General features: G+C 39.0%; 1 protein-coding gene and 2 pseudogenes across 2 annotated transcripts; 2 read left to right on the top strand and 1 right to left on the bottom strand.

The window, feature by feature from the left end:
- Positions 1–164: 164 nt before the first annotated feature.
- On the top strand, positions 165–3,415 carry LOC147558086 (scarecrow-like protein 14 pseudogene; annotated as a pseudogene). The gene has a single exon (XR_015234251.1). The product of XR_015234251.1 is annotated as a scarecrow-like protein 14 pseudogene (transcript).
- A 717-nt stretch (positions 3,416–4,132) lies between these two features.
- Positions 4,133–6,631, bottom strand: LOC147558085 (sanguinarine reductase-like). The gene is made up of 6 exons (XM_086659634.1): positions 6,299–6,631; positions 5,835–6,154; positions 5,481–5,615; positions 5,302–5,363; positions 4,539–4,662; positions 4,133–4,402 (listed from the first exon to the last, which is right to left on the bottom strand). The coding sequence occupies exons 1-6, from the start codon at positions 6,387–6,389 to the stop codon at positions 4,280–4,282; spliced, it is 855 nt and encodes a 284-aa protein (XP_086515760.1). The 5' UTR covers positions 6,390–6,631; the 3' UTR covers positions 4,133–4,279.
- Positions 6,632–7,543: 912 nt separating this feature from the next.
- Positions 7,544–10,426, top strand: LOC147558084 (uncharacterized; annotated as a pseudogene).
- The last annotated feature ends 1,738 nt before the right edge of the window (positions 10,427–12,164 follow it).

The raw sequence follows: 12,164 nt of genomic DNA, 5'->3' as shown, positions 1-12,164 counted from the left end.
GTGAATATAACTGATTCCATTACTAAACGGGTTTCCTTCACCAGAATTTACGTCTTATTTGAGGATAATCCCCCAAACCAGATCACATTGTGGTTTGGGCTTTCTCGAACCAGATGCGAGTTCCGTCGAAGAACTCTCTTTCGCCAAAACAGAGAGAAGAGAGGGAGCAAGAGAGAGAGAGAGAGAGAGAGAGAGAGAGAGAGAGAGAGAGAGAGAGAATGTGGTGGTGTTGGAGGTGGTAGGAGGAGAAGAGGAAGAACAGTTAAATTTGGATAGTGGTGGTGACAATCCTTCTACGAGGGATGTTGGCGCGAAGAAATAAGTGGTGGTAGAGCAAGGGGAAACAAAATTATTTTACTACTTAAATTTTTATAACACATTTTTTTTTTTGAAAAGTGATAAAAGGATAACAAAAGTAGACCTACTCCAGACATAAATATAAATCAACCGCAAAATGATGTAAGGTTTGACTTTTATTTGGTTTCCAAATGGGCGGCCTTACCGCAGTGGTGATTACGTACCCGGTGATAGCCGGTTGCCGGACCCAGATTACACCTGTTTCTGTTTTTACCGTGAAAAGAAGAGAGCAGTTTTCTCTTCTCCTTTAAAAGAAGAACCTCAAATGTTGACTCTCTACAATTTTCTCACTCTCATTTCTGCACTTTCTCATCTACTGGTATTATCTCTCTCTCTCTCTCTCTCTCTCCTATATAACAGTTGAAGGATTTGGTTCTTTCTTTTACCCTAAATTCTTTTATCAGTATATCTAATCTAGTTTGAATATCTGATTAGTTAGGACTTTTCCTTAATTGTTGCTGATTGTCAACTACCAGCATTTAAGAAGTTCTCTGATTTGTAATGGTTTTGGATTCACCCTTAGGAAGTTCTATTGATTCCATTGAGAAATCTAACTTTGAAATCAAGATTGTTTCTGATTGTTGAACCTCAAAGCCCAAAGGGACTGACTACCTTTAGATCAAAATTTCATGGATTTTCCTATTACTCCTGATCAAAACCCTAATAAAATTCCTCCATCATCGAGTGTTAGCCCTGATGAAGTTTCTTCTGGAGATTGTAAGTTCTCTGATGCGCTTCTCCAGTACATAAATCAGATGCTTATGGAAGAGGACATGGAGGAGGAGAAGAGTTCTTTGTTTCAGGATTCTTCGGCTCTTCAAGCTGCGGAAAAACCATTTTACGAAATCCTCGCTGACAAACATCCGTCTTCCAGTAGTTCGTTTAGTAACAACACTACCTCTACCAGTAGTAGTAGTAGTAATAATAATACAGTAGATACCAACTCAATTGATGACAACCTCAGCGAGTATAAATCTTCGCTCATCGATACTTCTCCTACTGATTATACTTTCCAAGCAACTCCTCAATCTTCTTTTAGCTCCCCCCAGAGTCTCAATTTTGGTGAGGAAGGTTTGGATCCTGATTTGTATTGTAATAACGAACCTGTTTGGCAATTCAATAGAGGTCTCGAGGAAGCTAGTAAGTTTCTTCCAAATGATAATGACTTATTCATTAATCTAGAGAGAAGTGAGACATTACATCGTGAAGCGGAAGTGGGGAAGAAGGATGATACAGAGAACTCTCCAAATGGGTCGAGGGGAAAGAAGAATCTTAACAGGGATGATCAAGATTTAGAAGAAGGGAGGAGTAACAAGCAATCAGCAATTTTCTCTGAAGAGAGTGTTAGGTCAGCTATGTTTGATATGGTATTGTTGTGTAAGGGACAAAAAGAGCATCTAAACGCAAATATTATTCTCCGTGAATCCGTCAAAGCTGAAACAGAAAAGAATTTGCAGCAAAACGGGAACTCAAAAGTATCTAATGGTGCTGGTGGAAAGTCTCGTGGTAAGAAACAGAAGGGAAAAGAAGACGTGGTTGATTTAAGAACTCTTCTTGTTCACTGTTCACAATCTGTTGCTGCTGATGACCGTAGAAGTGCTAATGAACTACTGAAGCAACTCAGACAGCATTCTTCTCCTTTCGGGGATGGATTTCAAAGGTTGGCCCATTGCTTTGCAGATGGGCTTGAAGCTCGGTTAGCAGGTAATGGGAGTCAGATTTGTGCAACTATCATGAACAAAAAAACGTCAGCTTCTGAATTCCTGAAAGCTTACCAGTTATATCTAGCTGCATGCCCATACATGAAGGTAACAAACTTCTTTACAAATCATACAATTATGCGTCTGGCTAAAAATGGAACAACTCTCCATATTATAGATTTTGGTATCTACTTTGGTTTTCAATGGCCCTGCCTTATCGAACATCTTTCGAAAGCACCTGGTGGACCTCCTAAGCTTCGGATTACTGGGATAGATTTTCCTCAATCTGGATTTCGTCCAGCAGAAAGGGTGGAAGAAACAGGCCGCCGGTTGGCAAATTATGCTGACAGTTTCAATGTTCCTTTTGAGTATAATGCCATAGCTCAGAAATGGGAAACCATTCAGATTGAAGATCTCAAGATCAACAAGGGAGAAGTTCTTGTTGTAAACTCTGTAAATCGATTAAGCAACCTACTTGATGAGACGGTCATGTTAGATTGTCCAAGAAATGCTGTTCTAAACCTTATAAGAAATACAAATCCCGATGTTTTCATTCACGGAATTGTGAATGGGGCTTATAGTGCTCCTTTCTTTGTTACAAGGTTTCGTGAGGCTCTCTTCCACTATTCTGCTTTATTTGATATGCTTGAGACAAATGTTCCCCGCGAGCATCCAGAGAGGATATTCCTTGAAAAGGATATCTTTGGACGAGAGGCTTTGAATGTCATAGCTTGTGAAGGATCAGAGAGGGTTGAGCGGCCAGAAACTTATAAGCAGTGGCAGGTACGGAATATGAGAGCTGGGTTCACAAAACTCCCTTTGAACATGGATGTAGTACGGAAGGCAAAGGAAAAAGTAAAAGCGAATTATCACAAGGATTTTGTTATTGATGAAGATAGTCAATGGTTGCTGCAAGGATGGAAGGGAAGGATTGTCTATGCTCTCTCTTCCTGGAAACCTGCCCAAAACTCTTGAAAATACACAAGCTTGTCTTCTATTTGACAAATTGGTACCTTCCCACTCTCGTGATCTATACTTCAACCAGGTGTATATGATCTCTCAGTTATCTCAATAGGGATTTGGGAAAACTGAGTTGCTTAGCCAGGACCAGGACTGTGATGATAAACTACAGAGAAGAGGTACTTGTACTTGAATCCGTCAACTATTTTGTGCAATCGACAGTGTTTCTATTCAATCCTGCTTTGGTTTTGTGAAATAACGAGTTAATGATTTATAGATAATTCAATGTTGTTTGTTAGTCAATTAATTTGAGGATGTCATGTCATTTTTCGTACTAGTATAAATGCTTACAAAAGTTAAGTTTTGATGATAATGAATATGGGATTTGTTTTCCTTTCTGATGGGTGTCTTCGATTCTTTTTGTTCTAACAAAAAATGATGTTAAAATTGGATTTGTGTTCTTAGGTATCGGAATGTTGCACAACTTGTATAAAATTTCTAGACGAACATTGTTGTTGTTGAATTTTGTTGCAGAAATATTAGTCGATAGCCAGTAGGGACATGGGTAGGGACATTGAAACACTAGTTCAAAAGTAAAAGCTAATGAAATGGTGCTTTTGGCATATCTTAACCTGTTAATGTTCTTGCTGACAAAAAGACGTACTACTGAGATTATTCTATGGAGTATTGGTTGTGAGTGGTAGGGCAAGGAGAGAGAAAGATGCCAATTTGGTGATGGTAACCAGATACGATATGATTAGTTGGTCCATAATGGCATATATTATTAACAATTGTATGTATCCCCACAGACTTTTACTGATTTGTCTTGATTCTCTTCTTAAAGTTGATTAGGTTACTTCAACCCAAAACTCTGATGTTTGTCTTTGAGTTTACTTAATCATGGTTATGATTTGTCTGAGATTGAACTCAAAATCAGATGTTTGAACTCAAGCGGTTAGCCAATCTATACGTGATATAGTTAGACGCTGGAATTTTCTACTATATTATGCGAAAATCTATCTGGCTGATGCTTATCGCTTGCGTCAGTTTCGACTTCGACCCGAGGTCAAGATTGGTTCGGGAAAGAGTATATTTCAGAGAAACATGCTAAGATGTGAGATAGTGCTAATATTATTAGAAATCATATGTATAACAGATATGTCTCGTTTAGTACATTACCACATATCAGCCAATATTCTCAAGTACAACAACAACAACAAGGAAGAACATGAAAGTAGTAGATAGCAATAAGTTTTAGGGTCTCAAAAACGAGCTGTTATAGGGGTGAAAAGAGCTTTGAAATCCTTTGTAGGAGTACCAGTTCCCTCTGGCATTGATCCTAAATCAAATGCTTTGAACTTCACTAGCTCCTCAAACTGTATCGCCTGTTCAGATCCCAAAAAAGAAAGAAAAACACAAACATCACAGTAAATTGATTCAGAATTGAGTTCTTGTTACTTTGATGCATAAAAAGGAATACAGCAGGGAATGAATTAGGGTTCATATGAAACCCATATATACCTGAACACAAGCTTCTGCAACATCTGCTCGAGCAATATACCCTTTTTCAGTAGGAAGAAGTTCATCATTCTTCCCCACCAACAACTGCCGAATCCCTCCATCTTTGTTATCCAATCCTCCAGCTCTGTTTCATCCATTTCATAAATTTTAGTGCATTTCAACTCGTACCATATACATACGCAGGCAAACAATTGTCGAGCCACACCACACGAATTCGCGTCACAAGGACTCTCATTTAAGATGGTCATAAGCTAGCCGACCTATGCGGAAATTGTAAGTTTGATACTTCAACCTCCCTCTTTGAGTTAGTTACTTCACAAGAGATAATCTCATTTGAAGGTGGTAACAAGTCTTGTGTGAGCACTGAACCTATACAAAGTCTTAATGGCACGATTGGGTGTAGGATTTAGAGACGGGCTTTTCAGGGACAACAGATGTATTCCGACATCTGAAATTGGCCCCTAATCTATTTCATTCGCTTATTGGTTTAGATGATAAGTTTAATGATTTTGTTTCTATGATCATTTCAGGGTCGTCAAAGGATTACCAACCTAAGTTGTTGATATTGGTTTAGATGACAATATATCTCCAACCGTATCTTGTAGCTAATTTGCAGAACAATCTGATATCGACCACTTATGTTTCGCTAAGTTGGCGAACTAACCCATGACTAAATTAGAGTTTTTTTTTTTTTACAAGGATAAGTAATCTTGCTAAATTATAAAGTAACTGAATAACTGATAATCAAATAGAGATGGATCACCTTATTATAGTGTATGGAACACCACAATTAGATAAATACTCTTCAGATTTCCTCTTCCAAGCCTGTAAAAAACACCAAACTCATTTAATTACTATTTTATTTTCTTATTTGGAACATTTAAAATGAAAAAAAGAAAAAAATACAAATCATTTCTTCTTATTACAAAACCAAAAACTTACCAATATGTTTCCATTACCAAGACTGTTCAAAGGATGATTAGGGTCACCAGAACCCATTGATGAAATCAAAACAATATGTTTAACTCCACAAGCTTTAGCTACATCAATTTGATTCTTCTGTCCAATCCAATCAACCTAATAATAATATAAACATACCCAAACAAAATTTCATCAATATGTAGTTTTATGTGTAGAGTTTGTTTTTCCCCTAGTCAGATTTGAAGTTTTGGTCGAGCTCTAAATTTGCTCAAGTCATATTTCAAATTGTTTATTTTCATCTGATTCGTGATGTCTGATTCGCCTGAGAAAAAAAAAACAAACACTAGTGTGGACATGGAGGAAAGAGAAAAGAACCTGTTCTGGGAATTGTCCTTCATCAAAGTAGAATTCAGGCATTGGACCTTCAAATGATCCATCAATCATATCTTCAGCTCTTCCACCACCATTACTATTTTCAGGGAATTGACCAGGTTTCATCTTGGGTATAGCACTGGTAAGTATGATTAAAGCATCTACTCCTTTCATGGCTGGTTCAAGGGTTTTAGGATCCATAACATTTCCTATATAAATTTCATCCCCTCCACCTAGTTTCTTCTTACTTCCTTCTGATCTTACCAATCCCCTTACAACAAATTTGTCTGATCTTTCTTTCAACTTGTTAAAAGCAAATTGACCTGTCTCATCATCAATCACAGACATAGTAAAATATCAAATAATATTCTGTTCCGAATTTCAGACAGACACTCAAACGTGGACGACCAAGATTTAGAGAGAAGAACAGATTGAATGAGAAACTAAAATGAAGAGAAAATTATTACCAGTAAGACCGGAAGCACCCGTAACGAGGACAGTTTTCTTGGAAGAGCAACAGGTTGCCATCAACTTACTACAAGAAGTTTTACAAGCCATTTTCCTGATTTTGCAAAAACGTAAGAGGGAGTCCAGATTTTATATATACTCCAAAAAACTTGGTCTTAGTTTTAGTTGTTTGTTGAATTCCCCAATGGTTGTTTTTATAATGGTCAAGATATTAGTCACACAATGTTGTTGGAATTTGATTTTTATTTTTTATTTTTTTTGGTTTGTTCTATAATAGCGTGTTGAAATTCTTTAAGTACGAAATAATTAGAATTTTGTATTCTGATTATCTTAATATGATTTAAGTATATGTTCGATTAATTAAAGATATGAAGAGACATTGTATTTGGGAAGGGGACAAAAAGGCGAATAATGTTTATTTGCTTTTGACAAAAAAAAAACAGAAAAATTAGGTTCCTTTAGAAAAAGTTGATTAATTGATAGTTTATTTGTACTTTAAAAAGAACTATGCAAATAGTGCATAGAAGTTGGTGTAGCTATTAGTTTGATGTCTAAACAATGACCCCAATAGTTCTATGGCCGGTATACAAGGAAATGACTCGAATTGGAATATATATCTCATCGTGTGCTAGAAGTTCTCTAAATTTGCTACTTAACTACGTACGCTACACTGTCATACAATGTGAGATCGGCCTTCCACTACTCAGAACATTTGCTTTCTTGTACTACTTATTGATGTAGAGGAATTGGCCGAGAAATACATGGATGAAATAGAAGCGGCTAAATTCAAAGGTGACAGACTAAAACGGCCAAAACCGAAGCTACGGGTGTCGGAATTGGACGAAATTTTGAGGGATGGTGCGAAATAGCGTTCCGGTCATTCGTTGTCGCTTTGCCACAACGGAACCACTTTGAGGGGCAAATTCCATCGTTTAGGGCCTCAAAACGAACTTTTACTAGTTTTTTTCTATTTTTGGAATTGTTATCAGTTTAGGATTACTACTATTCTAGTATTTTATTTTATTAGGAGTTGCTATTGGAGTTTGACCAAGATTAGGAAACCCTAGGTCTATATAAAGAGGGCTTAGAAGTTGTTTCAGTTATTCATTCAATCAATAAAATTCAGTATTTTAGTAATCTTGTTATCAATTTCGGTTCTATAGTCTTTAGACGAAGATCTAAGACTCTTTTATTAGTTTTTCGCTGCGTCAGTTGGCATCAAGAGCGAGGTTTCTCCTGGCTTAATGGCAGAAGACGATGCAAGAAACACCAACCTCGACGAAGAACGAGGTATTGATGCTGTTTGGGTAGCCATTGACGGTTTGAATCATCGACTAGACCGATTGGTGGAGATGATTAACAACCTTAATGTCAATGCACACCCTAGGCAACCTATTAACAGGGAACGTGTTGAGGGATTCGCCCACAACCATGCTGTTAATAGACACGAAGGAAGAGCACCACCAATCCATCAATATGCTAATAACCAAGGAGACGAAGGCAACAATTATCAAAACCACATATACCCACGTAGAGACTATGATGAATATAAAATCAAGGCAGAAATACCAATCTTTAATGGCTATTTACCGATCGAAGAGTTCCTTGATTGGATACATGAGGTTGAACGACAAGTCGATATTTCTTTTACTGTTCCTAGCGAGCAGATGGTGAAGATTATTGCATGTAGACTCAAGGGTAGTGCTGCTGTTTGGTGGGATCAGTTGCAACGTCAAAGAGTGGGACAAGGAATGGCTCCCGTCCATAACTGGCCGTCCATAAAAAAAATCCTGAGAGAGAGATTCTTACCCCCTGATTATCAACAACACTTGTTTAGGACCTACCAGAATTGTAGACAAGGGTTGCGTTCGGTGGGTGAGTACTTCGAAGAATTTTCAAGATTGGCCCAGAGAAATAGCATGGAAAACGTGACAGAATCAGATAATGTTCTAGTGGATCGTTTTCTGAACGAACTAAAATTTAGTCTGAGAGAAAAGATTGGAATAGTTACTGTTTGGACTATTCAGGATGCATACAACCTAGCACTGAAGGCTGAAGCTTGGGAGAAAGATCGTCGGAATTCTGGTTTTCGTAGAGAAGAACAACCCCGACTAAATACTGAACGAGGCAAAGGAACTCTCGGGGAAAACACTGAAATCCAAAGAAGTGCACCAAAGGCCAATCCCAGTAATACTAATCAGAGACCCCCGACGAACACAGGAACCAACCCAAATCCGTATGCAAAATTCCGTGGTACTAAGTGTTACTCTTGTCAAGAAATTGGTCACACATCCAGCAATTGCCCTCAAGGACGGAATAGGAGGACAGTGAATGTCATAGACGAGAATGGGGAAGAAAAGGTACCTGAAGAAGACGGAGAGAATGGTGAAGAATACGATGGTTATGAGTATGCCGAAGAAGAAGGTGAACGAGTAGCTTGCATGATTCATCCTGTTTTACTCACGCCAATGAAGGAAGATCGTAGTCAACGGAGAAAGATCTTCCGATCTGAATGTACCATCAAAGGGAAGGTGTGTTCGTTAATTATTGACTCCGCAAGTTTCGAGAATTTTATTTCGAGAAAACTTGTTGAGTATCTACAGTTACCCGTAGAGGACAACCCCTCACCATATAACATTGGTTGGATAGAGCCCGGACATGTTAAGAAAATAGTCAAATCGTGTCGAGTTCCTATCTCTATCGGAAAGTACTACAAACAAGAAGTCGTATGTGATGTAACAGATATGGATGCTAGTCATATCCTCCTCGGACGACCATGGCAATGGGATACCGATTGTACATTCAGAGGGCGAGCCAACACTTATACATTCGACTGGAAGGGACACAAAATTCTCATGGTGCCCCACGGAAGTAAGGTTAAAAGTATTTCACCTACCCCCCCACCTAAAGAAACTTTTCTTACTTTGAGCAGGTCAGAGGACTAAGTCTTTGTTGATGTAAAGGAGGCGCAAGGAGTTTATGCCATAGTCGTTAAAGCAGCAGTAGAAGAAGGAGCCCCTAAACCGCCAATCCAAATTCCAAAACCGGCAAAGAAAATATTAGGAGAGTTTCAGGAAATCATTGCTGAAGATTTACCTGAAAAGTTACCACCTCTTAGAAACGTTCAACATCATATCGATTTCATCCCGGGAGCAAGCTTACCTAACATGCGCCATTACCGTATGAGTCCGAAGGAAGATGAGATTTTAAAAGAGAAGATTGAAGAGTTACTCAGCAAAGGGTTCATCCGTCCAAGCATGAGTCCTTGTGCTGTCCCCGCTTTGTTGATTCCAAAAAAAGATGGAAGTTGGAGAATGTGTGTGGACAGTCGAGCTATCAACAAAATAACTGTCAAGTACCGTTTTCCAATCCCGCGACTAGATGATATGTTGGATAAATTAGAAGGATCCCAAATCTTTTCTAAAATTGATTTGAGGAGTGGATATCATCAAATCAGAATCCGACCAGGAGATGAATGGAAGACGGCGTTCAAAAGTAAAGATGGGCTATATGAATGGTTGGTCATGCCCTTCGGCCTTAGCAATGCTCCCAGCACCTTTATGCGTGTAATGAACCATGTACTAGAACCTTGTATTACTGGAAAATTCGTTGTTGTTTATTTCGATGATATCCTTATTTTCAGTAAAACTGAGGAGGAACACCTGGTCCACCTACGAAAGGTATTAATAGTTCTGCAGGAGAATGAATTACACCTGAATCTGAAGAAGTGTACCTTCCTCACACCTAGTTTCATATTTCTGGGCTTTGTAATAAGTTCAGAAGGAATTCATGTAGACAACGAGAAGGTACAAGCTATCCAGGAGTGGCCGACTCCTAAGACAGTCACTGAAGTTCGCAGTTTTCATGGCTTAGCCACTTTTTATCGACGATTTATTCGGGATTTCAGCACTATCATGGCACCCATCAGTGAGTGCATGAAGAAAGGAAAGTTTGAATGGGGGATTGAAGCTGACAAAGCCTTTTCCATTATTAAGCAGAAATTATGCAATGCACCGGTCTTAGCTTTACCCAACTTTGATAAACCATTCGAAGTTGAGTGTGATGCTAGTGGGGTGGGAATTGGAGCAGTCTTATCACAAGAAAAAGCGACCTGTAGCCTTCTTTAGTGAGAAATTGAATGAAGTCCGACAAAAGTGGAGTACTTATGATCAAGAGTTTTATGCAGTAGTTCGAGCATTACAACGTTGGGAGGTATATTTGTACCAAAATGAGTTTGTCTTGTACTCAGACCATCAGGCCCTAAAGTTCATCAACAGTCAGAAGCAAGTAGACAAGATGCACATCAGGTGGGCCACTTTTATTCAAAAATTCAACTTTGTTATTAGGCACAAATCTGGAGCAACGAATAGAGTCGCTGACGCCCTTAGTAGGCGTGCCACACTGTTGGTAACGTTAACACAAGAAGTTGTGGGTTTTGAAGTACTAAAGGAATTGTACGAAGACGATGACGACTTCAAAGAAATCTGGGCAAAGTGTAAGGAGGGTCAACCAGTGTCAGATTACCTTATTTCGGAGGGCTATCTATTTAAGGGCAGCAGCTTATGTATTCCCAAAACATCCTTAAGGGAAAGTTTGATCCGCGAGTTACACGCTAGTGGATTAGACGCACATCTCGGAAGAGATAAAACCGTTCTTAGTTTATCAAGTCGATATTTTTGGCCAAAGTTGAAGAGAGATGTGGGGAATTACGTTCAAAAGTGCTATGTCTGTCAAGTTTCAAAGGGACAGGCGCAAAATACGGGTCTTTACATGCCCCTCCCCATTCCAGCAACTATTTGGGAGGATTTATCCATGGACTTTGTGTTAGAACTTCCTCGAACACAAAGGGGAGTAGACTCGGTTTTTGTGGTTGTTGACAGGTTTTCGAAGATGGTTCACTTTATTCCGTGTAGGAAGACTTCGGATGCTACCCATATAGCAAAATTATTTTTTCGTGAAGTAGTCAAGCTACATGGAGTACCTAAATCGATTACTTCTGATCGGGATTCAAAGTTTCTTAGCCATTTTTGGGTCACTTTATGGAAGATGTTTGACACTTCTTTAAATAGAAGTACTACAGCTCATCCCCAAACAGATGGACAGACGGAGGTGACAAATCGAACTTTAGGTAACATGATTCGATGTATATGTGGAGATAAACCCAAGCAATGGGATCATGCATTACCTCAAGCAGAATTCGCCTACAACAACACAGTGCATAGTGCTACTGGAAGAACTCCATTTTCTGTCGTTTACATGAAAGCTCCTAATCACGCTGTGGATCTAGCGAGGTTACCTAAAGGAATAGGAGTTAGTTTAGCAGCAGAAAACATGGCAGAACAAATTCAAACAATGCACGACGAAGTGAGACTCCGTCCCGAGGAGACTAATGCCAATAACAAAGCAGCTGCCGATAAACATCGTCGGAAGAAGGTATATGAAGAGGGTGAGGAAGTGATGATCTTCCTACGAAAAGAACGTGTTGCCGCAGGCACCTATAATAAGTTGAAACCTAAAAAGTATGGTCCATTCAAGATTCTGAAGAAAATCAATGACAATGCTTATGTGGTGGATCTTCCTGAAGACATGGGAATTTCAAATACCTTCAATGTTGCTGATATCTATACCTTCTACCCAGATGTACCACTTTACCATAACCATAACTCGAGGTCGAGTTCTTTTCAAGTGGAGGAGACTGATGTAGAGGAATTGGCCGAGAAATACATGGATGAAATAGAAGCGGCTAAATTCAAAGGTGACAGACTAAAACGGCCAAAACCGAAGCTACGGGTGTCGGAATTGGACGAAATTTTGAGGGATGGTGCGAAATAGCGTTCCGGTCATTTGTTGTCGCTTTGCCACAAC

This window comes from Eschscholzia californica, unplaced genomic scaffold (assembly GCF_041429995.1).
Source record: "Eschscholzia californica isolate CP2 unplaced genomic scaffold, dmEscCali1.0.p SCAF_2, whole genome shotgun sequence".
Taxonomy (NCBI): Eukaryota; Viridiplantae; Streptophyta; class Magnoliopsida; order Ranunculales; family Papaveraceae; genus Eschscholzia; species Eschscholzia californica.
This window is presented reverse-complemented; position numbering and strand designations above follow the sequence as displayed.

Coding starts and splice junctions, on each gene's coding strand:
- LOC147558085 (XM_086659634.1), bottom strand. CDS start 6,389: ATGGCTTGTAAAACTTCTTGTAGTAAGTTGATGGCAACCTGTTGCTCT. Junction 5,616..5,834: donor AAGGACAATTCCCAGAACAG/GTTCTTTTCTCT, acceptor TATTATTATTAG/GTTGATTGGATTGGACAGAA. Junction 4,403..4,538: donor TTGCAGAAGCTTGTGTTCAG/GTATATATGGGT, acceptor GGATCTGAACAG/GCGATACAGTTTGAGGAGCT.